The sequence below is a fragment of the Myotis nattereri genome, assembly GCF_964212035.1.
Source record: "Myotis nattereri genome assembly, chromosome: 9".
NCBI lineage: Eukaryota > Metazoa > Chordata > Mammalia > Chiroptera > Vespertilionidae > Myotis > Myotis nattereri.
In genome coordinates, this window is record NC_138084.1 from 82,776,697 (window position 1) to 82,802,511 (window position 25,815).

Genomic DNA, 25,815 nt, shown 5'->3' on the forward strand with positions numbered 1-25,815 from the left:
AGTAGTAAAATGCTGTAACAATTTGTTCACGATGTTGCTTTCCCTTTCTTTTCTCTCCCCACCCAAGCTGGTTCCTATGTAGCTCTCACTGTTCAGGGACGCCCCCCTGGGATGCCCCAGATCCCACTTGCTGATTCTGAAGGAGAGCCGTCAGTCACTGGACACATGTCTCCTCTCCTGACATCTCCTCACTCACCGGGAGCGTCTGGGAATATGGAGAGAATTACTGGTCCTGTGCTCATGGGGGTAAGAGCGGGAAACATCTTTGTAAGTGCTCAGTTGCATAATGCCTTCACTTTTTATATTCAGAATTTTGTGGTATCGAGCTGATAAACGAATTTAAGTTCAAGATTCTAGAAAATGACTTCCTAATATAATAATGACATAGTATAGTTGACCCTTAAACAATATGGATTTGAAGAGTGCAGGTCCACTTAAGCACAGATTTTTTTTTTTTTTCAGTAAATGTATTTTCTCTTCCTTATGATTTTCTTAATAACATTTTCTGTTCTCTAGCTTACTTTATTGTAAAAATTCAGTATTTAATACAAGTAACATACAAAATATGTGTTCATCGGTTGTTTATGTTATTGGTAAGGCTTCCTGTCAGTATTAGGCTATTAGTAACGTTCTGGGGGAGTCGAAAGTCACATGCAGCTTTCCGACCGCACAGGGGGCTGGCATCCCTAGCTCACATGCTATTCAAAGATCAGCTGTAATTTGGAATGATTACTGAATCTTGGGACAGGAGATTTAATTTAAAAAATATTAAACACCTACTATACACAAAACCATTTGCCACTCACAAAAATATTTAAAATATCCTATGTTCAAGGTCCATATTACCTAAGAATATACACTTTGAAAGAACATGGGTATTTTGTTTGTTTTGTTTTGTTTATTGTTGAGCCCCTAGTTTCTGGAAAAAAGTACCTAGTGCTTGGTGTATAGTAGGTGCTTAATAAACCTTTGTTGTTTAAGATGGAGTTAAGTGTATGTAAGTAATTACAATACAAAGGCAGAATGTGACATGAGGGGAAAAACAGTAAGTTCTGTACGAATTCCAAGGAGGGAAAAAATACATCCAGTTGTGACAAGGAAGGACTTTGTCAAAAGCTATTTTATTAATTGAGCCTTGAAAAACAGGTCACAAGTGAGTGGTGGCAATGGGAATGAAGGCAACTCAGGTAGAGGAAGTAGAGGGAAAGAGCCAAGAAAGCACCAAATATGTTTGGAAGTAGCTGGTGCCTGTTAAGGATTTATGTAGTGGAAGAGGAGCTTGAAAACTTAGGACTATTTATTTTCAAAAAACTCACAACTACCAGGTTACTTTATATGTAACTAGATAGGCAGTGAGATCCATTAAAATTTCTTTTGAGCAAGAGAGTGATGTGGTTATAACAGGATTTTAGGAAGACTAATTTGATTAAATAAAGGGTTACAAAACAAGGAGAGATGGCATGAGGTCAGGAAGGAAGTACTGGGAATATGAGCCATGCATGGGGGTTGACAATAATGATCTAAAGATAGGAAAGCATAAGTATTATTCCTATATTTAAGCCAACTTCATTTTTCCAACTAATATAAGTAATGTTTTCTTGAATCCTAGTTTAGTAAAAGTGAAAAGGGCTAAAATTTCCCTGTAATCTGTTATCTTTCATGTCATGTCTAAAAGTCCATCCTTATAAGTGATGGAAATAAAAAATCGAAATAGATATTGAAAACCAGAGCTGGGGCATAACATTATATGTCTCGTTTTCCTTATTTATTTTAGCTTCACTTTTCCTGTATTGGTTCTTTTTTGTTTGTTGGTTTTTTATCTTTTTCTAGGAGGAAAACAGTGTGGTTCATAACCAGAAAGTAGAAATTCTGAGAAAAATGTTACAGAAAGAACAGGAACGGCTGCAGGTACTGCCTTAGGAAAGGGCTGTGTCCAGGCAGTCAGAATGACGGGCTTCTTGTCAGAGTCACAGGCAGACAGTGGGATTGGTGCCATCAGCTGTTTGATTAAGAATAGACTCTCTATTTTCTTGATATAAGCCATCAATTATCAAAATGTTTCTATAACTTTTCAGTTGTTGCAGGAAGATTACAACCGAGCACCTACCCCAAAGTTGCTAAAAGAGATCCAAGAGGCCAAGAAACTCCTCCCTCAGCTGCAGGAGCAGCTCTCCAGAGCCGCAGGCCCCGCACAGGTAGCAGCACCCCCGCGAGCCTCCCGGCTCTGTGCTCTGGGAGCGCGCCAGATAGCGCCGCAGTGCCTGTTGGAAAAGTTACGTCTTAAAGGCGGCCCTGTATAGGGCATGACAGAAATAATGGTTCATTAAAAGAAATGTGGGCTTTGATTATTGCCTTGCTCATGATTTGATGTTTTTTTTCCACAATAATTTTAAAAAGACTGCTTTTGCTTTGATGTGACAAATTACTAAAATGTATATGTATGTATGTATGTATGTATGTATATATATATATGTGTGTGTGTGTGTATATATATGTATATATATATATATTTTTTTTACATTTTTGAGGTTCCTTCTGCAATTATGTTTTTAAGTATAGTTATAAGATTTTACAAATTGACAAGCATTGTGCTAAGTACTTGGACAGGCATTTTCTTAGTCTGCACAACAGCCCTCTTACATTAGGTACTCTGATGTTTCCCCCATTTTACATACACACTTAAAGAACTCAGAAAGATTAAATAACTTGCTGAGATCATTTGGCTCAGAAGCAATGGAACTGGAATTTAAACCCTGTCTGATGAATTCAAAGCACATTCACATTCCTAATACTATAATTTCATTGTAATTTTAAAATAGATTTCAGCTGAATTTGCTACATAAGTATAAGTATGGAGATGATGGTGTCATTAGAAAAAATAGCTTAGCATTAAATCTCAACCAGATTTATATTCTATAATATTCAGATGTGGGATATGAAAAGCTCCTTTACTTCATTTTAAAGAAAAAAGGATGAATTGGCTATATCATTTAAAAGCAGTAAGAGCTATTAAGAGCTGCTGGTAGTTAATAGCTGCTGATTTGCTCTTCTTCCTCAGTCAGGCCTGGCATTGACAGCACTTTAAGGTCCTCTAGCATAAATGAAAATCCTGTCAGGATGCTGAGAACTAGGGCCTAAACTGGTTAAATGACGTACACAGGACCACACTTGTAAGGTCTCCTGGCTTGCTGGTTTAGCGGACTTTTTATTTTGCATTATTTATTTTTTTATCACTTTCAGTTCCATCAACTATAGATGTTTTTAGAAATACCCTTCAGTTATGTTGACAGTTTTATGTTGTTATTACTGAGCAAAGACAGCATTCTTCCTATGTCCGAATAGTAAAAATGTGGTTCCTGATCCGAAAGCTTCTGACTGTCTTAGAGCGCTGTGCCTGAGTGTTTGTGATTTACTGAAATCTGAAGTGTTGAAAGGCAGTGAACCAGATGTGATGCGTAATAATCTTTACTAATGGGCAGGAAATAGAAATCATATAGTTTAACAAACTGTTTTACCTTTATGTTCTATATGGAAATGCAAACTTTATCCTCCTTACTAAACTGTCTTTGATCATTGCCATTTTACAGCCACAGAATTAGTAGTGGTTTATGTTTCTAACTTTTAGATCTTTAAGCATTCTTGATCACATCAAACTGGCCAGATGTTAGCATTCTTTAGATTGTAGTGCAACTCGATTTCTTTATGCAGGCCACAGTGAAGGTCTCTTTAATGTGCTTGTGTTTAATCCATTTCAGGACGGAGCTGTACTTACATCCTCCAGGCCTTGCAGTGACACACACGCAGTCAGTGAGGTGGAAGCAGACCCTGACGATGGACTGGGCAGAGTTGACTGTAGCAGCGGAGATGCATCGCGGCCCAGCAGTGACAATGCAGAGGTGAGCTCCACGCCTCTGTCTCCCTGTGTTCTTCTGAAAGCTGCTCTCTAGATTTAATTTTAAGTGGCATGAGTTAGAGTTGTGTTCTCTTCCTGCGTATATTTTTATTGTTGCCATCTTTAATGTAGCAATTTGATAAGCAGAAATTCTGGACATTGTTGTAGAGGAGCTTTTAATTCCAGAGCTCACTTTTCCCTTGCACACCATTGACACATGTTTCTTTAGAGGAGATGGTATCTTGTTTGAGGGTAGGAAAGCTAATAACACAAGTGCTTTCTTACTGAACTGGAAGGCCAGCTGTTGATAACTTTAAGAGCAGGTTAATATTCCATCTGTGGGCAGAGTTACTCAGTCTTGAAACATGGGGCCCTTTGCCGTTGCAAAGAGGAAAAGACTTACTAGCAATTCTGTTAGGTAGACTTAAGTTAATAGCTCATGTTTAATAACACTTTCTTGATTAACCCAGAAATTGCTAGATGAACATGAATATTTGTTAAAAGATAAAATATTTGAAGTTGAATATGATGTGACTTCATAGTCATATGAATACTTAAAAGCTAAATTCAGTGTAACTTAGCATTTCTTTGTAAGTAGTATACAATGATAGAATAATGACTTACAAATAGATCACCTTTTTTTTAAAATATATTTTATTGATTTTTTACAGAGAGGAAGAGAGAGGGATAGAGAGTTAGAAACATCTATGAGAGAGAAGCATCGATCAGCTGCCTCCTGCGCACCCCCCACTGGGGACGTGCCCGCAACCAAGGCACATGCTCCCGACCCGAATCGAACCTGGGACCCCTCAGTCCACAGGCTGATGATGCTCTATCCAGTGATCCAAACCGGCCAGGTCAGATCACCCTTTTTTAAAGTAATGAGGAAAGTAGTCTAATGCAGCATTTTTAAAACTGGTTCATGAAATCAATTTAGTTGGTTGGGGCCAGCATATTAAAAAAATAAAAAAGAATAGGAAATAAGAGTGCTTTGCATGTAGAGGTGGTGTTACTTCTTGTGACTTTGTTGTATGTGCATATCTATATATGTACAGACACATACACAGAGACACACCCAAGTATTATATTTAACAGTAAAATTCCTGCCTTACTGAAAGTTCTAGTAAAAAAAAAAAGGAAAGCTGCTGGCCTAAGCCATCATCGTGGCCACCTTTTGAGGCTTAGACCCAATGACTCAGTTCCTTGTGCAAAGAAAATATGTGTGTGTGTGTGTGTGTGTGTGTGTGTGAGTGAAAAATGACAGTAGGAGTCTTAGGATTGGGTGTGCTAAAGGTTTTCATGAGAAATTCACTTTTGACTCAAGAAAAAAAAGATAACAGCTAACATTTATTGTGCATACATGTAATATGCTATCACAAGTGTTTCACATCCCTGTCTTAGTTAATTCTTAAAACGGCCATGTAATGTAGTGCTGCTGTTATCATAACTTTACAAGAAAAAGCAGGCCAAATGGAAGTAACTAACTGGCCAGACTTACCCAGAGGGTAAGCGATCTGCCTTTACCAGGTGCAAAGTGTGAGCACTCTATAAGCTAAGGCGCTCGTGTGTGAAAATGCCTCGCCGTGGGAGAGCAGTGAAAGTTTTCCTGCTATGTTAGGGCCTGGAGGAAATGGCTGTCCTTCATCTCAGACACAGGCGAGTCCAAGCTGTCACTTGTGGTACCAGCATTGGCTGAGGGAGCCCTTCTCATGCTCTCCTTTCTGCTTTAGAGCTGCTTTTCCTGTCTCTCTTCATGGCTTGGTCTTACCATTACATGGAAAGTGTCTGAGTGCAAAGGGACTGTCCTGTTCACCTTTATGCTTCCAAAGCCTGACATATCATAGGGGTTTAGAACAAGCTGTAAGAAAGAAAGAAAATTTTGAATTTTGTATTTAGAGTGATGTTACAATAAATTCTGTGGCTTAGATGTATATACTTTTTAAAATAGAGTGAATTTGCAAATGTAGAAACAGGCATTTCAGTGAATTAAGAGTGTTTGTCATGTAGTTAGTGTTTATTAAGTACTAGAAGCCTGGTATATGAAAATTCATGCGCTGGAGGGGGGTCCCTCAGCCCGGCCTGCACCCTCCCACAGTCTGGGAGCCCTCAGGGGCAGGAGGTGACCCGGCGATCAGGGGAAGGCAATGCCCCCATCACATCTCTGCTGCTGCCACTGCCAGCAGCGCAAGCCTTGGCCAGCCCTGGTTACCTGAGCCTCGGGTGGCCCTGGGTGCCTGGGCAGCCGCCATCTGTGGCTGTGGGTGCCGCCATCTTTGAGGGCATGGCAATCAATTAGCATATTCCTTCCTTATTGGCTGTGGGCACCGCCATCTTTGCAATGGCGTGAGGATCAATTAGTATTTCCTTCTTTATTAAATAGGATTTGAATGAACAGCAAAATGAATGATTAAAGAGTTTGGTCTTTGTCTTGCATGCAAAATCAGAAACATGTCCATGTGGAAAGTGAAGTGGATTAGAGGCAGGGGGATGTGTAAGAAAAGAGGACTGCTGCCCCGCTGGGTGGCTCCGCTGGTGGAGTGTTGTCCCAAACCCCATCAATTCCCGCGCAGAGCACATCCCTAGGTTGTGGGTTCGATCCTTGCTTGGGGTGCATACAGGAGGCAACCGGTTGATGTTTCTCCCTCTCTCTATTTCTCTCTCTCTAAAAATCAATGAACATATCCTCAGGTGAGGATAGAAAAAAGAAGACTACCTGGCTTAATAGGAACAAATACGTGTTGAATGGCTAATAATTGGTTATCATTTATGGAATACTTGCGTTATGTTAGCAGTTGTAACTAATACTTTACACATACTCTTTAGCTCTCATAATAATCTTCAAGGCGCAGTATTACCATTTTATAGATGAGGAAACTGAGACTCCATAAATAAATGAATTTTGTAGAAATCTGGGTGAGAGATAATATATTGTAGGCAAGGATATTTACTGAACACTTAACAAACTAGCCTAATTTCTACATGTGTCTTTTTGAAGCTAAGATATGCTGTTTTTAGTTTATGGGTTTCCATGTTTGTTTCAATTATGTTAAGATTATAGGAACCGATCAGTGCTTTATATTTTAAATGAGCGCTTTTAAATTTTTTTCTTTTTCTGCTCATTTTTATAGAATAATCTCCTTGTGCTGTTTGTGAGATCATTATCATTGCAAAATTCCCTGCTTGTGTTTACCTCAAAGGTGATTCTAATGAATACCCACACACCCAGTTCTCACAAGAGAAGCTGCTTGATCACAAAGAATCATCAAAAATTCAGAGCATCTACCTCGCTAATTTTTAATGTGTAAATGATATAAAAATACCTTATGTAAACGTTTTAAATCCATTCAAAAGTAGAGATGCATAATGATCCCTTTATGTACCTAATCACCAGCCTCAGTAGTCATCAGTAGGTGCTCAAACCTCTGGATTATTTTAAAGTAAAATCCATGACATCAGTTCATGAATATGTGTCTTTAAGAGAAAAGGACACTTAGAAAATGAGCCGGCAGAGAGGCCGCACCGGAGAGGCCGCACCGGAGAGGTCGCACTACCGGAGAGGCCGCACTACCGGAGAGGCCGCACTACCGGAGAGGCCGCACTACCGGAGAGGCTGCACCAGAGAGGCCACACTACCGGAGAGGCCGCACCGGAGAGGCCGTACCAGAGAGGCCGCACCGGAGAGGCCGCACTACCGGAGAGGCCGCACCGGAGAGGCCATACCGGAGAGGCCGCACTGGAGAGGCCATACCGGAGAGGCCGCACCGGAGAGGCCATACCGGAGAGGCCATACCGGAGAGGCCGCACCGGAGAGGCCATACCGGAGAGGCCGCACCGGAGAGGCCGCACTACTGGAGAGGCCGCACCGGAGAGGCCGCACTACTGGAGAGGCCGCACCGGAGAGGCCATACCGGAGAGGCCGCACCGGAGAGGCCATACCGGAGAGGCCATACCGGAGAGGCCGCACCGGAGAGGCCATACCGGAGAGGCCATACCGGAGAGGCCATACCGGAGAGGCCGCACCGGAGAGGCCATACCGGAGAGGCCGCACCGGAGAGGCCATACCGGAGAGGCCGCACCGGAGAGGCCGCACTACTGGAGAGGCCGCACCGGAGAGGCCGCACCGGAGAGGCCGTACTACCGGAGAGGCCGCACCGGAGAGGCCGCACCGGAGAGGCCGTACTACCGGAGAGGCCGTACTACCGGAGAGGCCGCACCGGAGAGGCCGTACTACCGGAGAGGCCGTACTACCGGAGAGGCCGCACTACCGGAGAGGCCGCACTGCCGGAGAGGCCGCACCGGAGAGGCCGTACTACCGGAGAGGCCGCACTGCCGGAGAGGCCGCACCGGAGAGGCCGTACTACCGGAGAGGCCGCACTGCCGGAGAGGCCGCACTGCCGGAGAGGCCGCAAGGCTGCAGAGTAACTAGAGGCGGCGTGCCTTTCCTCCCGTCTGGGACAAGGTTCACAGCTAAGTGCCGTGTAATCCACCTGAAAACCAGGTGAAGTGGAGCTGATGGACATCTTAGATCTCAGCAGCTCTGAGGAGGCCGTGGAGAAACTGGTCCAAGGAGGAGAGGCCACGGCAGCGCCACGGCTGGGAGGGCCGAGTGCTAATGCCTGCAGCGCTCCCTCCCCTGGGAGTGTGGTGTCCCCCCCCCCCCCGGGATCCCAAACCCAGAGCAGCAGAGACAGCCAGAAGAGCTCGTGTAACCTCGGCAGAGGGAACCAGGGGGATTTTGTCTGCCTGGGAGACTGGACAGCAGCTTCCCAGTGACAGAGAGCTCCTACTGTTAGCACCCCAAGCCTGAGAAGTTTGTTTGGGCTCTGACCGCTGGAGAGGCTGTGCCTCCATGTTTGGGTCTGGCAGAGGGGTCTGTGGGAGCCTCTTCTGTCTTGACAGGCATGTGCAGAGCCTGTCAGTGATGGCCGTCTGCTGAGGGAAAGGGGAGAGGGTTCCTCACCCTGAGCACAGGCAGGAGCCCCTTCCCCACCGTGGAGCCTCCTGGACGCTCCACCTGCTGGGTGGGTGTCATGGGGGAGAAACACAGATTGGAGATTTGGGCCCACACTGCGGAGAGTTTGGAGCATCAGTGGATGTTGGAATTTCAGTTCCCACTTTGTTGAGACCAGCCATGTGGGAAAAATATGCCATGCAAATGGAAACAAACAAACAAACAAAATGCTGGAGTAGCAGTTTTATATCTGACAAAATAGATTTCAAAATAAAGGCCACAAAAGAGACAGAGAAGGTCACTGCATAATGATAAAGAGATTGATTCAACAAAAGGATACAGCCATCCTAAACGTAGATGCACTCAATATAGAAGCAACTAAATCTATCAAAAAAACTTTGGGTAAACTTTAAGGGAGAAATTGCCAGCAATACAATCATAGTAGGGGACTTTAACACCCCATTGTCATCAATGGATAGGTCTTCCAGACAAAAAATCAAAAGGCAAACAATGATCTCGAACAACCCACTAGATCAAATGGATTTAATTGATATTTACAGACATTTCATTCCAAAGTAGCAGAATATATATTCTTCTCAAGTGCACATGGAACATTCTCAAAGAAAGACCATATGCTAGGACACAAAATAATCTCAACAAGTTCAAGAAGAATGAAATCATATCAGGCATAGTCTCAGATCATAATGGCATAAAACTAGAAATCAACCACAATAAAAAAGCTCATATAATATTCAAACACATGGAGGCTAAATAGCATGTTATTAAAGAGTGAATGGGTTACCAATGAGATCAAGGAAGAAATAAAAAATTACCTAGAAACAAATGAAAATGAATACACAACTACCCAAAATCTATGGTACACAGCAAAAGCAGTATTGAAAGGGAAGTTCCTATCATATAGACCTACCTCAAGAAGCAAGAAAAATCTCTTGTAAATAATCTAACCCTGGACCTACAATAATTGGGAAAGAAAACAGCAGGAAAAGGCCAGAGTAAGTAGAAAGAAGGAAATAATAAAGACCAGAGCACAATAAATGACATAGAAACTAAAGAAATACAATAAAATAAGTACAAAAGATCAATGAATCCAAAACCTGGTTCTTTGAAAGGATAAATGAGATTGATGAACCTAGGAGAGAGGACCCAAAGAAATAAAATCAGAAGTGAAAGAGGAGAGGTAGCATCTTATAGAAATACAAAGGATTGTAAAAAAAAATATTAGGAACAACTATTTGCCAACAAAATAGACAACTTGGGTGAAATGGACAAAGTCTTGGAAACATACAATCTTCTAAAAGTCAAGAAGAATAAAAAAACCTGACTAGATGGAAAACTAATGAAATTGAAGCATAACCATAAAAAACTCTGCAAATAAAAGTTCTGGACCAGATGGATCACAGAATTTTATCAAACATTCAAAGAACTAGCACCTGTCCTCAAAATATTCCAAAAAATACAAGAGGAGGGAAGACTTGCAAGCTCGTTTTAGGAGACCAACATTATTTTAATATCAAAACCAGATAAAGACACTGCAAACAAAGAAAATTAGAGGCCAATATCCCTGATGAACATAGATGCTAAAATCCTCAACAAAATATTAACAAATTGGATCTAGCAATACATTTAAAAAAATCATACACCATGATCAAGTCAGATTTATTCCAAGAATGCAAGGTTGGTCCAATATTCACAATTCAATAAATCTGATACATCACATAAACAAAGTGAAAGATAAAAATCCTGTGATCATATCAATAGATGCATTCAGTAAACTCTAGCATCCATTTATGATAAAAACTCTCACCAAAGTGGTAATGGAGGGATCCTACCTCAACCTAATAAAGGCCATATATGACAAACCTAGAGCCAACATTATACTTAATGGGCCAAAACGAAAAGATTTTCCCTTAAGATCAGGGATGTCCGCTTTCACCACCCTTATTTAACATAGTACTGGAAGTTCTATCATAGTGATCAGACAAATCTGATATCAAACTATACTACAAGGCCATACTAATCAAAACAGCCTGGCATAAGAACAGGCATATAGACCAACAGAACAGAACAGAGAGCCCAGAAATCAACCATGTCTTTATGTGACAAAGGAGGCAAGAGCATACACTAGAGCAGTGATGGCGAACCTATGACACGCGTGTCAGAGGTGACACGCGAACTCATATTTTTGGTTGATTTTTCTTTGTTAAATGGCATTTAAATATATAAAATAAATATCAAAAATATAAGTTTTGCCCTCACTGGTTTGGCTCAGTGGATAGAGCGTCGGCCTGTGGACTGAAGGGTCCCAGGTTCGATTCCGGTCAAGGGCATGTACCTTGGCTGCGGGCACATCCCCAGTAGGGGGTGTGCAGGCAGCAGCTGATCGATGTTTCTCATCGATGTTTCTAACTCTCTATCTCTTTCCTTTCCTCTCTGTAAAAAATCAATAAAATACATTTAAAAATATATATATATAAGTTTTTGTTTTACTATGGTTGCAAATATCAAAAAATTTCTATATGTAACACAGTACTAGAGTTAAGTTAGGGTTTTTCAAAATGCTGATACACCAAGCTCAAAAGGTTCGCCATCACTGCACTAGAGTAAAGACAGTCTCTTCAATAAGTGGTGCTGGGAAAATTGGACAGGTACGTGCAAAAAAATGAAACCAGACCACCAACTAACACCATACAGAAAACTCAAAATGGATAAAGGACTTAAATGTAAGTTGCCACACCGTAAAAATCCCCAAATAAAATATAGGCAGTAAAGTCTCTCGAAGCATTTTGCCGACAGGTTTCCAAGGGCAAGGGAAACTCAGGAAAAATAAACAATCAAGCTAAAAAGATTCTATTCTTCACAGCAAAAGAAACCACAAAAATGAAAAGGGAACCCACTGCATGGAAGGACATACTCGCCAATGATACATGTCATAAGGGATTAATTTCCAAAATATGTAAAGAACTCATACAACTCAACAGCAGGCAGACAAACAGTCCAATTAAAAAATGGGCAATAGTTACTTTGCCAAAGAGGACATACAGAGGCCAAGAGACACATGAAAAAAAATGCTCAAAGTCACTAATCATCAGAGACGTGCAAATCAAAACAACAATGTGGTACCTTACACCTCACACCTGTCAGAATGGCTATCATCAACAAACAACAAGTGCTGGCGAGGATGCAGAGAAAACAGAATCTTCCTGCATGCTGGTGGGAATGCAGACTGGTGCAGCCACTATGGAAGACAGTATGGAGCTTCCTCAAAAAGTTAAATATGGAACTCCCATTTGACCCAGTGATCCCACTTCTAGGAATATATCCCAAGAAACCAGAAACACCAATCAGAAAGGACATATGTACCCCTGTGTTTGTAGCACAATTTACAATAGGTAAAATCTAGAAACAGCCCAAGTGCCCATCAGCAGATGAGTGAATAGAAAAGCTGTGGTACATTTACATGACGGATTATTATGCAGGTGTGACAAAGAAGGATCTCTTACTCTTTGAGACAGCACAGAGAGACCTGGAGAGTATCATGCTAAGTGAAATAAGCCAGTCAGAGAAAGACAAGTGTCACATGATCTCACTCATGTGAAACCTAATGAATAAAATAAAGTGACGAGTAAAATAGGATCAGTAGCATGGATACAGGGAATAGACTGGCCAGTTCCTGAGGGCAGTGGGGCGGAGTGACTGGATAAAGAAGGTGAAAGGATTAGCTAAGGAACATATATGCATATCCCATGGACAGAGACAATAGTGTAGTGAAGGCAAAAAGAGGGGAAGGTTAAGAGAGAGGCGGGGGCAGTGGAATAAGTCTGCAATATCGTTACAGATTCTTAATAAAAATATTTAACCCACTAGAGGCCCGATACACATAATTCGTGTAAGAGCATCCCTTCCTTCCCCCAGCTGCCAGCACCAGCTTCCCTCCAGCACTCGGGACCCGGGCTTCCCTCAAAGCCCTGGCTTCGTCCAGAAGGTCGTCTGAAAGGACACCTGGTCTAATTAGCATATTCTTTTATTATAGATACTAGAGGCCCGGTGTACAAAAATTTGTGCACTCGGGTGTGGGGGGGAGGGTCCCTTAGCCCAGCCAGTGCCCTCTCGCAGCCTGGGACCCCTCAGGAGATAACGACCTGCTGGCTTAGGCCTGCTCCCGGGTGGTAGAGGGCAGGCCCAATCCCTAGGTGCAGCCCCTGGTCGGGCTCAGAGCAGGGCTGATTGGGGAGTTGGGGTGCCGCCCCCGGTCATGCACAGAGCAGGGCAGATTGGGAGGTTGCGATGCCACCCTCAGTCACGCTCAGGGTAGGGCCAATTGGGGATTTGGGGCACCGTCCCGTCACACTCAAGGCAGGGTCGATGGGGAGGTTGCGGTGCCACCCCGTCACGCACAGAGCAGGGTCAATCAGGGGGTTGGGGCACTGCCCCCTGTCACTCACAGAGCAGGGCCCATAAGGGAGGTTGGGCTCCGTACCCTGTCACGCACAGAGCAGGGCTGATAGGGGAGTTGGGGCACTGCCCCCTGTAACATGCAGAGCAGGGCGGATCAGGGGGTTGGGGCGCCGCACCCTGTCACACTCAGGGCAGGGCCGATAGGGGAGTTGGGGCACTGCCCCCTGTCACACTCAGGGCAGGGCCGATATGGAGGTTATGGCTCTACCCATCACACACAGAGCAGGGCCCGTGGGGGGCGGTTGGGGCGCCGCCCTCTGTCACCCACAGAGCAGGGCCGAACAGGGGGTTGGGGCACCGCCACTGTCACACTCAGGGCAGGGCCAATGGGGAGGTTATGGCTCTACCCTGTCACACACACAGCAGGGCCTGTGGGGGGGGGGGGGTTGGGGCGCCGCACCCTGTCACACACAGAGCAGGTCCGATAGGGGAGTTGGGGCACTGCCCCCTGTCACATGCAGAGCAGGGCAGATCAGGGGGTTGGGGCACCGCACCCTGTCACGAACAGAGCATGGTGGATAGGGAGGTTGTGGCCCCGCACCCTGTCACACACAGAGCCGCAGGGCGATCAGGGGTTTGGGCGCTGCCCCCTGTCACGCTGATCCCGGTGCCGGGAGGCTTCGCGGCTCCACTGATCCCGGTGCTGGGAGGCATATTACCCTTTTACTATATAGGGTAGAGGCCTGGTGCATGGGTGGGAGCCGGCTGGTTTGCCCTGAGGGTGTCCTGGATCAGGGTGGGGGTCCCGCTTGGGTGCCTGGCCAGCCTGGGTGAGGGGCTGAGGGCTGTTTTCAGGCTGGCGAGTGACTGAAGCTCCCAACCGCTCCTTTTTTTCTTTTTTTTTTTTTCTGGGCCAGCTTTAGCTCTGAGGCTTAGCTCCAGCTCTGAGGCCTGAGCTGCTGAAAGCAGGCATCTGGTTTGTTTGGGTTCTATAATCGAAACACTGTTTCAACTCCAGCTCTGAGATCCAGGCTGGCTGAAAGCAGGTTTCTGGAGTTTATTTAGATTCTATATTTGTAACAATGTTTCAAACTGCAAGCTCAGAGGCCAGCAGCGGCAGGCGGGGAACGTTGGAGTCTCCGTCACTGAAGCAAGCAAGCCTCATGTTAGTTTCAAGCTGACTGGCTGCCGTCCGCCACCTTGGCTGGCAGTCAGTTTGCATATCGCCCTGATTAGCCAATGGAAAGGGTAGCGGAGGTACAGCTAACTACCATGTTTCTCTTTTATTAGATAGGACTAGAGGCCTGCTGTGCAAAAATTTGTGCACTCGGCGGGGGGAGTGTCCCCTCAGCCCGGCCTGTGCCCTCTCACAGTCCGGGACCCCTCAGGGGATGACCACTTGCTGGCTTAGGCCTGCTCCCCCGGGGATTGGGCCTAAGATGGCAATAAGACATCCCTCTGGCAGCCCGGCAGCCCTCGGGGGATGTCCACTTGCCGCGGGGAGCAGACCTAAGCTGCAGTCAGACATCCTTAGCGGTGCTGAGGAGGCGGGAGAGTTTCCCACCACCACCGCTGTACTGGCAGCCATCAGCCTGGCTTGTGGCTGAGCAGAGCTCCCCCATGTGGGAGCTCACTGACCACCAGAGGGCAGCTCCTGCATTGAGCGTCTGCCCCCTGGTGGTCAGTGTGTGTCATAGTGACCAGTCATTCCCAGTCTTTCTGCTGTTAGGGTCAGTTTGCATATTACCCTTTTACTATATAGGATAGAGGTCTGGTGTACGGGTGGGGGCCGGCTGGTTTGCCCTGAAGGGTGTCCCTGATCAGTGTGGGAGTTCCGCTTGGGTGCCTGGCCAGCCTGGGTGAAGGGCTGATGGCTGTTTGCAACTGGTCACACCGCCTTCAGGGTGGGGTTCCCCACTGGGGTGCCTGGCCAGCCAGGATGAGGGGCTGATGGCTATTTTCAGGCTGGCCAAGCTGGCAACGGAAGCTCCCAACCTCTACTTTTTTCCTTTTTTTTTTTAATCCTGGGATTTTTTTACCTTCTATAATTGAAACTTTGTTGCCGCTCCAGCTCTGAGGCCACGGCCTGCTGAAAGCAGGTATCTGGGGTTTGTTTAGCCTCTATAATTGCAACTTTGTTGCTTAGAGTGGAGCTCAGAGCCGGGCTGCGGCAGGCGGGGAACCTTGGCTTCCTCCATCACTGGAGCAAGCAAGCCTCCTGCTCGTTTCAGCTGCGTGGCTGCCTGCCGCCATCTTTGTTGGCAGTTAATTTGCGTATCCTGCTGATTAGCCAATGGGAAGCATAGCGGAGGTATTGTCAATTACCATGTTTGTCTATTATTAGATTAGATTATATGGAATTATTGTATGAAGAATAGTTTTCCCTTACTGGTTTTTAGATTACCCTAAAATATAGCTTATGCAGGAAGGGTGGTATAAATGCTTGATTCTTTTCCTTTATGAATCTGTTTTCAGAAGAGTTGTTACCTAACAAACTCCAGAGGTCCCCAATGTAGGGATGTGTGTACATTCACTCGTGTGTATATTTTGAATTGATAGATTTTTGTGACTGTGCCCCCACGTCCCGCGTGGTTCAGGGTTCAGGCTCTGGAAGAGGGACCTCATGCAAATGAAAGAGATGAGACAAGAAATAATAATATATCTGGTGGGGAAGTTGCTTCAGTTACCATTGTCTGGACTAACAGTGGATGCATTGCCCTGACCTTTGCCAGGACTCAAGGGTCACCAGCATTCTGGGCTCCTTGTCCACACCTCTCTGCTAGAGAAGACAGTAGGCAGTTTCCCACAGACTTTACCATACTTGCTTAGTGTGTTTCGGTCCATTGCAATCATTATTCTTTTTGATGCTTAAATTGTTCTTTTTTTGGCCCATGGAGTCTCCTCAAATTGTCTTCTGTATTCTTGTGACATGACTCCCAGTAGGTCTGGCAGCTTTACTGTCTCTCTGTCGCGTGGTATTTGGTGTCTATAGAGAGCATGTATTGTCCCTGTTGGCATTCACACAAAATCTCTGTGCCTCATTTCAGCCGCTCTGAAGAGTGGCTCCATTGCTTTGGGGTATTCCTCACTCTCCTAAATTGAAATCCTGCATGTCAGAGAATTTGTGTTTCTATTAGGTCATTGCAAACATACCATGTAAATTTTATGAAAATCTATACATCCATTTTACACAAGATAGTAACAGCAAAATAGAAGCTAATTTCATTCATATAAATAATCCAAAATGCTTTTATCTTGGGACAGAGGGGATTAGAGGAGATGGATAACGATAGAGATTGATTTTGACATAACGAGTCTGAGATACGTAATATATCTAGTTACACTTATTTGGTAGAAATGTGCCCTCAGGCCCAGAGTTAAAGTAAAACTTTTCCATTGTTTGTAATTCTGTTGTTGTTGTTAATCCTCACCGAAGGATATTTTTTCCATTGATTTTTCGAGAGAGTGGAAAAGAAGGAAGTAGGGGAGAGAAACATAAATGTGAGACCTGGCCAGGAATGGAACCTGTGACCCAGGTATGTGCCCTTGACTGGGAATTGAACCCGCGACATTTTGGTGCACGGGTTGATGTTATAACCACTGACCAACACTGGCCAGATAGTTCTGTGTGTTTTACTGGCATCAATATAAAACTAAAAAGCTGAGAGAATAAGTGATTTGCTAAAGTGAGGAAAAAATTAGCAAAGCCAGATATTATATAAAAGATATTTAGTAGTTTCAAATACATAGATGAAATTCAGAAGATTCTTTTTCCACATTATTTTTTTTTACTCTCCTTTAGTGAGCCTGTTGAAATGAACTAAATACCTTTCTTCTTTTTCTTTTTAATTAGAGTCCTAAGAGCGGCCTGAAAGAGGGGGTTTATCTAGAGGAAAACCTGGAGAAAAATGAAGTAATTCAGGACACTGTGAGTATAAAACCTGTGAAATGTAGTGCTTTTCAAATGCTTAAAGTGACAGCCGTGTCTGCTATTTGTTTTTTGTTGGTTTTTTGTTTTGTTTTTTTTGTTTTTTGTGTTTGTTTGTGTTTTGTTTGTTTTTTGTTTTTTTGAGAGAAAGCTTAAATTTTAAAACAACTTAATAATTTTTTTTTATAAATGGAGAGGTACTTCATAGTCAATGTTATTAGGTGATTTAATGATTTTTTATTGTAGTAAAATATACATAACATAAAATTTACCAGTGATTCTTTTTAAGTGTACAGCTCATTGGCATCAAGTTCCTTTCATGTTGTGCAGTATCACAGCATTCGTCTCAGAACTTCCATCTTCCCGCAGCTGAGACTTGCACACTAACTCGAAATCACCCTCTCCCTCCGGCCTCTGCCAACCCCCCTTCTCTTTCTGCCTCTGGGAATATGACTCCCCGAGAACCCAGGGCAGTGGGATCCCACAGTAATTGTCCTTGTGTTGACCAGCCTGTCTTGCTTAGCATAGTGTCTTCATGACTCACCTCTGTTGCAGCCAGTGTCAGAATGTTTGTCCTGTTAAGGCTGAATAATAATCCATTGTCTGTATGAACCCATTTTGTTTATCCATTTGTCAGTGAGCACTTGGGCGGTTTCTATCTCCTGGCTGTTGAGAATAATGCTCCTCTGATCATGGCTGCACACATACTATTCAAGTTCTTTCAGGTCTTTTATTTCTTTAATTCTTTATTGTTTAAAGTATTATTATAGTATTACATATGTCTCCTTTTCCCCCACTGACCTCTCCCCTACCACTCCCACCCCCAGCATGTGCCCTCGCCCCTTACTGTCTGTATCCACTGGTCATGCATATAAGTCCTTTGGTTGATCTCTGCACCCGCCTCCCCTTTGTCCCCCACCTGTCTTCCTTCTGAGCTTTCTGTTCGATGCTTCTCTGTCTCTGGATCTGTTTTTGCTCATCAGTTTATGTTGATCATTATATCCCACATATGAGTGAGATCATGTGATATTTATCTTTCACTGACTGGCTTATTTCACTTAGCATAATGCTCTCCAGTTCCATCCATGCTGTTGCAAATGGTAGGAGTTCCTTCATTTTACAGGAGCGTAGTATTCCATTGTGTAGATGTACCACAGTTTTTAATCCATTCATCTGCTGATGGGCACTTAGGCTGTTTCCAAATCTTAGCTATGGCAAACTGTGCTGCTATGAACATAGGGGTGCATATGTCCTTTCTGAACGGTGTTTCTGCTTTCTTGGGATATATTCCCAGAAGTGGGATCACAGGGTCAAATGGGAGTTCCATTTTTAATTTTATGAGGAAACTCCATACTGTTCTCTACAGTGGCTGCACCAGTCTGCATTCCCACCAGTAGTGCACGAGGGTTCCTTTTTTCTCCACATCCTCGCCAGCACTTGTCATTTGTTGATTTGTTGATGATTGCCATTCTGACAGGTGTGAGATGGTACCTCATTGTTGTTTTGATTTGCATCTCTCTGATGATCAGTGACTTTGAGCATGTCTTCATATGTCTCTTGGCTTTCTGTATGTCCTCTTTCGAAAAGTGTCTATTTAGGTCATTTGTCCATTTTTTGATTGGATTGTTTATCTTCCTTTTGTTAAGTTGTATGAGTTCCCTGAGAATGTTGGAGATTAAATTTTTATCGGTGATAACATTAGCAAATACGTTCTCCTATGCAGTGGGCTTTCATGTTGTTTCGTTGATGTTTCTTTTTGCTGTGCAGACGCTTTTTATTTCGATGTAGTCCCATTTGTGTATTTTCTCCTTAGTTTCTATTTCTCCGACATATGTCTGATAGTTTGCTGCCTGTGGATTCTTCTAAGATTTTTATGGTTTCCCTTCTTAACATTCAAGTCCTTTATCCATTTTGAGTTTATATTTGTGTATGGTGTTAGTTGGTGATCTAGTTCCATTTTTTTGCATGTGTCTGTCCAATTTTCCCAGCACCATTTATTGAAGAGACTGTCTTGACTCCATTGTATGCTCTTGTCTCCTTTGTCAGATATTAATTGAACATAATCGTTTGTGTCTGGGTTCTCTGTTCTGTTCCATTGGTCTATATGTCTGTTCCTTATGCCAGGACCAGACAGTTGTGAGAACAGTGGCTTTATAGTATAGCTTGATATTTGGTATTGTGATCCCTCCAATTTGTTCTTCTTTCTCCAGATTGCTGTGGCTAATCGGAGTCTTTTTTTATTCCATATGAATTTCTGGAGAATTTTTTCTAGGTCGATTTCTGATTTTGTAGACTATAAGAAAAACATAGAATTGCAATGACAGCAATGGTTAATCTAATTAAGAAGACAGGGTGCTTACAAGCATTAAATTTTGCCTTCTAGTGAGGTGTAGGGGACAGGATTATAAAGGAGAAGGGACAAGGGTGCGGAATGTAGCTACTTGTAGGCCTGGTCTGTAGACAGAGCTTGTCAGGTGATGAGATGATGTTGACTTCTAGGGGTCAGTCTGACCATGCTTATCGGTTCTGTTTGCTGGATTCATAGCTGAATTACCTCTCTAATTATTTCAAACAGGCCTTGAAAAGAAAACTTTAGGAAAAATGTAACCCCCCTATTCACATATAAGGATATGTGTTCTAAGATTTAAAATAATATGATTACTTTTCCGATTAATTTAGGTGCTCTATTTATTAGATTTATTATTTAGTATACTAATAATTCCTTTTAAGATTTCTCTTTATAAACCTTTTATGACCTTTATAAACATTCTTATAACTTTCACAGTTATTCTTAAGTATTACTACTCTAATTTCCTCTCTTCCTGTTATATTCCTTTCTTTACATCTCTTCTCACAATTTTACTTCCTCAACTTTAGTTCTTCTTTACTTGTACAGACCCTCTGTAACTTATACATACCTTTTAAAATTTACATGTACCTTTTATAACTTATATATACCTTCTGTAACATATATATCTTCTGTAACTTACACATACCCTTTCAGTTTATCTACTTTACTTTCTTTTTTCTTGATCTTTATACCTTCTATTATACAAAAACTATAAATTCCTTCTAATTATTAGTTATGATTAAAGGTAGTTTTATACAGGTTCCTCTGTTCCCAGCTTCAGAGCAGTTGGAGTGGTGAGAAGTCTCAGCGTCTATCTCTTTACCCTCCAGTTGGCCCATCGTCCTTGTTCTGCCATGTCTGTCTAACTGCCTACTACATCCCCCTCAAGGATCTTGGCTCTGAGTTCTTTCAGGGAAAGGGGACGCCGGTTTCTTCTGTAGCTGCTTCCTGCTGAGGTGGGTCAGAGGTTTCTCTCAGAGCCAAGAGATCCTTGCTCTCTGTCAGAGGGACGATGAGGCCTGGGCACAGAAGGAGGTGGCAGTGGTGCCTAGAGGTGGTATTCCCTAGGTGCAAGTAGGGCTTGTAATCTGGTGGAGACAAACTGAGTTATAAAATTTAGTATTAATTGGACAAAAGTTAGAACAGTTTCTAATAATTTCCTGTTGAAACATTTTTTCTCCCTAAAATCATCCTTATTTTTATTAAAGGCTAATTTACTTACTGTATTAAGTGTAGTTAAAATTTGGCCTGATTGTTTGCATGAACATAACAAGAATAACAGTTGATTACACAGGTTTTTTTAAAAAAAAAAAAAAATGCTTTGCTGGAATCTCATGAGAAAGCTTCCCCCAGGGCAAAGAAGCCAAGCCATGCAGTTGCCATCAGGCTTCTTCGCCTGCAGTACCTACAGAGTTGGGGTGCACTCCTCAAGTTGAGGTCCCCACAGGTGTCTTGAGATGTCTTTTATGCCATCTCTCAGGAAAGCAACCTTCGTTCCTTCCCTGGAAAAGCTGCCGTGAGCCATGTGACCAAGCAAGGACCAGGCTGTTTTTCCAAGGGGCTTATCAGCTTCAAAGTCAGTCTTCATTCCTCAGAGCTTCTGGTGACACCCACAGTCCTGGCCTGTCTCTCTCAGACATGACATTCCAGCAAAGTTTTGGTTAATAAAACCACAATTGGAAACTGATTTATGTCCTGTTTTGAAGTAATTAGATTTTTATTGGATTCATGCAAACAAATATATTTCTATTAGAACATAATTACTAAAACTACAATTATTTTTAGTTCATTTAGTCCTATAATCAAATTCTTTTTATCCTGATTTTTCTTGCTAGTATTTCTATAAATTTAGTTACTTTGGAAGCTTGTCCTTTTTGCAAAACACAGTATTCCACAATATTATAACTTATAACACTTAGTTATAAATGAAAGCATATTAGGATCTATTTAATATGTATATATAAATAAAATACAAATGTCACTTCCTTATTTGACAGAGCTTCCCATATACCTTAAGCATAAAATTTTTCTTCATAAGGAGAGAAAGCAAATCTTAAACTTTAAACCCTGGGAATGTAGTCAAGTACATTATATATTATTATTACTATTTTTTTTTTGGAGGAGGGGATTATTTATGTATTTATTTTTAAATTTTATTTTATTGTTTAAAGTATTACAAATAGTAGTATATATGTCTCCTTTTCTCCCTCATTGCCTTTCCCCTGGCCTTCCCTATCCCCCCACAAACCCCCTGGCACATGCCCTCCCCACCCTCCCCCCAGTGTCTTGCGTCCATTGGTTATGCTTATGTGCATGCATACAAGTCCTTCGGTTGATCTCTTACCACCACCACCACCACCACCACCACCACCACCCCCCCCCACCCCACCCCACCCCACCCCACCCTGCCCTGAACCCTCCCAGCGTTCCTGCTGTAGTTTGACAGTCTGTTTGATGCTTCTCTGCCTGGGGAGGGGGAATGGCTCTGTGACTCACAGAAATCTGTGGCCAGGGTGCCTGGGGTCTTAGTGTCCGTGGGCCTGCAGCTGTGGTCGCAGGTCTTTTACCCGAGTGGCTGTAGGGTCCCGGTTTGCACCTGAGACCAGATTGGGTAGTGGCGAGGTTAGGATCCTAGTCTCAAGCAGTTCTGTTCTTCAAGATGTCGTGGTCTCTGTGCCCGTCCTGGCCGCCCCCAGAGTGTTTGCGGTGGCAGCAGGGTTTCGCCATCTAAGACTGTCTGTTTTGGCAGCCCCTTGGCAGACCTGTAGGATCTAACTGTCCCTATTTCACTCACACACGTCCACACACTCCTCTATCGCGCCCTCACTCTCACACGCTCCCTCCCTGCCTTCTTGCCGGTCACCATCTTTCTCACTCAATATATTTATTATTATTAAAGAGTATTAAGTAATCTATTCATTTAAAGTAGTCAATTTCCTGATTAATATAAGTTATTTTAATAATATATATCTACACTAATAAAAGAGAAAAATGGTAATTGGCGTACGGCGATACCTTTTTCATTGGCTAATCAGGGCTATATGCAAATTAACTGCCAACAAGATGGCTAATTTGCATATGTAGGCACAATGCAGGGAGGCGAAAGGGACAGCAGGAAGAAGCCCCCTGCCACTGACAGTGATCGGAAACCCAGGGGGGAGCTAAGAGCTGGGGGGCAGGGCAAAGGCGGCCCTGGGGCCATGATCGGAGAATCAGGCGCCTTTGCCGGCCTGGCCAGTGATAGCAGGAAGTAGGGGTGGAGCCAGAGATGGGAGCTGGGCACGGTCGAAGCTGGCAGTCCCAGGAGCTAGGGGTCCCTTGCCTGGGCCTAAAGCGAAGCCCACGATCGCGGCGCCCCCCGCTGCCACTGCAGGTCCCCGCTGCCTGGGCCGGACACCTAGGCCAGAGGCGTTAGGCCTGGGCAGGGGCGGAGCCTGCAACCGCGGGGAGCTGGGGGTCCCCTGCCCAGGAGGCCTCAGGCCTGGTCAAGGGGCCGATCCGGTGATTGGTGATCGGAGGGTGATGAGGGTCAACTCCTCTGGCCGAGGCATCAGGCCTGGGTGGGGGGCGGAGCCGGGGATTGGGGGGATATGATGGTCCCCTTGCCCAGGCCTGAAGCTTGGGTCAGAGGCTTCAGGCTTGGGCGGGGGGTGGAGCAAGCGATCAGAAAGAGATGGGAGTCCCCTGCCCAGGCATGATTCCTGGGCCAGAGGCCTCAGGCCTGGGCGGGGGCCAGAGCCAGTGATCGGGGGGAGATGGGGGTCCCCTGTCCAAGCCTGACACCTCTGGCGGAGGCGTCAGGCCTGGGCAAGGGGCCGATCAGGCGATCGGAGGGTGATGGGGGTCAACGCCTGAGGGCTCCCAGTATGTGAGAGGGGGCAGGCTGGGCTGAGGGACACTCCACACACACACACACACACACACACACACACACACACACCCAGTGCACGAATTTCGTGCACCGGGCCCCTAGTATATATATAAAACCTTTGCTTTCCTAGGCAAATACAGAAAAAACTTTTTTTCCTTACTTTCAGAAATAGGCTTATTTTTCTAATGGAAAACTTACATTCTTAAGAAGCATAACAGAGATAGTGAATTCCTTAGCTGAGAAACAACTCCCTCGAACTTGGAAATCCCAAGCGGCTCCAATGACTTCCTGCAGTTACTTTCATTTTCTTACTCTCTGCTTTTCTTCGTTGCATTCCTTGGTACTCACACAGGGCACCGCTTTGCCAGGGCTGACGCTCTGACCCTGAGCGACAGAACAGATTGCTCTAGCCCAGTTTTTGTGAAAGAGGCGAAGGCACTCCTCGACTATCACTGCCCAGGAGCCCTGCTCACCTGCCTCCTTTGGCTTTTATTGTCGTTACAGCGAGAACTAAAATTGAGCCCTAGACACAGTTAGCAGGGTACGTGGCCTTGAGAAAGTATGTGTTTCCACAAGGTGGGGTCTTTAAAGACTAAACATAGAGATTCTAGCAAAACACCCCGGGCTCGGACTTGTTTGGGAAAGTCGAGGTGGGGACTGTGCCTTCAGCAAGGTCGTGGCCCCGCCCCCCGCCCCCTGCGGCCCCGACCTTTTGGAGCGTCCTCCTCACAGACATTCCAACCAAGTCCCGTGCTTCCCCACAGCACTTCCTCCTTTTCTTTCCTTGGGGAGTTGTGTCTTTGTCTCCCCATTTTTAAAAAAATGTATATTTTATTGATTTTTTACAGAGAGGAATGGAGAGGGGATAGAGAGTTAGAACCATCGATGAGAGAGAAACATCGATCAGCTGCCTCCTGCACACTCCCTACTGGGGATGTGCCCGCAACTAAGGTACATGCCCTTGACCGGAATCGAACCCGGGACCCTTCATTCCGCAGGCCGACGCTCTATCCACTGAGCCAAACCGATTAGGGCTGTCTCCCCATTTTTGCTTTCTCTTTCTGGCCCTGGGCACCCTCTTGGGGTTTGAGAGGGTGACAACCCTCAGGGCAATGGTCTGGGACTTGTTAGCCCAGAGGCAGGGTCTGCTGGTGTCTCACGCCTTTATTGTCTCTGCTCTGAGTGGTATCCCCTTCTCCTACGGACCTGCTCCCTCAGTTTCTGCTAAGATGTTCAGGGCGCTGGGAGCCTGTGCGGAGTTCCTGTGGTGTGCGACTCCCTGTGCGGGTCCAGAGCTCTCTGGCATGTAATTGGCTGAGCGGCCCTGGCACCTGTGGCAGGGTGGCACCCTAGGCCCCTCGGCCAGGGCACTTGCAGCGCAGTTCTGTGGCCTCTGGCTGGGGACACCCGCTCCAGGTCGCCCCCGCAGGACTGTCTCAGGGGCCGGGGAGAAGCGGGTGTGGGTTGCTCTGGGTCACAGTCAGAGCTTTCTGTGACCTGAGTGGGGCCCGCGCCGGGTTCCTCCCTGTTGCCCTAGCAGCAAGACCCTGGGCTTAGGGTGGAGTGGGCGCAGGTTGCTCTGGTTTGCACAGCCCTCGCTTTCTTGTAGGCCATAGCGAGATGGGCACTGGTTTGCTCCAGTTCTCCCCTCCCCGCCTCAGTGAGGAGCGGGGCAGGCTGCCCTGGGTCGCTCAGGGCGCACTCTCCCGTCACCCTGAGTGAAGTGCGCATTGAGCTGCTCCAGTTTAGCAGATGCAAATACATAGTGTTGGGGAAACACTTAGGGAGGAGAAGCTAGGGACATGTCATTTACTTAATTTGAGCTTGTTTCAATTATGACTACTTCACAGATGGCTTCCAAGCTTTATAGCCCCACTCTCTTGGCTCAGTGGCTGTCAGATTTAAGCCAACTTCATTCTTTTCTATTTCTTCCAAAAGTTTTACTTTTCTTCATTCTCTGGGGTCTTTGAATTTAATATTTGTGGTCTTTAAACATCCCATATTTTTTACATTATACATTCACAAGAGGCCTAATGCACAAAATTCGTGCACGGGAGGGAGGTGTCCCTCAGCCCCGCCTGCGCCCCCTTGTAATCCAGGACCCATCCGGGGACATCTCTCTTGCAATCCGGGACCTCTTGCTTCTAACTGCACACCTGCTCGCTCCTAACCTCCCACCTGCTCCCTCCTAACCTCCCACCTGCTCGCTCCTAACCTCCCACCTGCTCGCTCCTAACCTCCACCTGCTCGCTCCTAACCTCCCACCTGCTCCCTCCTAACCTCCACCTGCTCCCTCCTAACCTCCACCTGCTCGCTCCTAACCTCCACCTGCTCGCTCCTAACCTCCCACCTGATCCCTCCTAACCTCCACCTGCTCGCTCCTAACCTCCCACCTGCTCGCTCCTAA

The 25,815-nt window shown here is 44.9% G+C and overlaps 1 protein-coding gene and 1 long non-coding RNA gene across 2 annotated transcripts in view; one reads left to right on the plus strand and one right to left on the minus strand.

The window, feature by feature from the left end:
• The window catches only part of LOC308524290, a 721,936-nt gene extending 710,347 nt beyond the window's left edge, over positions 1 to 11,589 (minus strand). Inside the window, exon 1 of the long non-coding RNA XR_013996397.1 lies at positions 11,456 to 11,589. This is a non-coding gene — a long non-coding RNA (uncharacterized lncRNA). The remainder of the gene's footprint in view (positions 1 to 11,455) is intronic.
• The window catches only part of ARHGEF12 (Rho guanine nucleotide exchange factor 12), a 132,722-nt gene that overhangs the window by 38,458 nt on the left and 68,449 nt on the right, over positions 1 to 25,815 (plus strand). Inside the window, exons 7-11 of the mRNA XM_081098582.1 lie at positions 68 to 246; positions 1,831 to 1,908; positions 2,076 to 2,195; positions 3,756 to 3,896; positions 17,113 to 17,187. Coding sequence (XP_080954708.1) covers positions 68 to 246; positions 1,831 to 1,908; positions 2,076 to 2,195; positions 3,756 to 3,896; positions 17,113 to 17,187 — 593 coding nt within the window. The remainder of the gene's footprint in view (positions 1 to 67; positions 247 to 1,830; positions 1,909 to 2,075; positions 2,196 to 3,755; positions 3,897 to 17,112; positions 17,188 to 25,815) is intronic.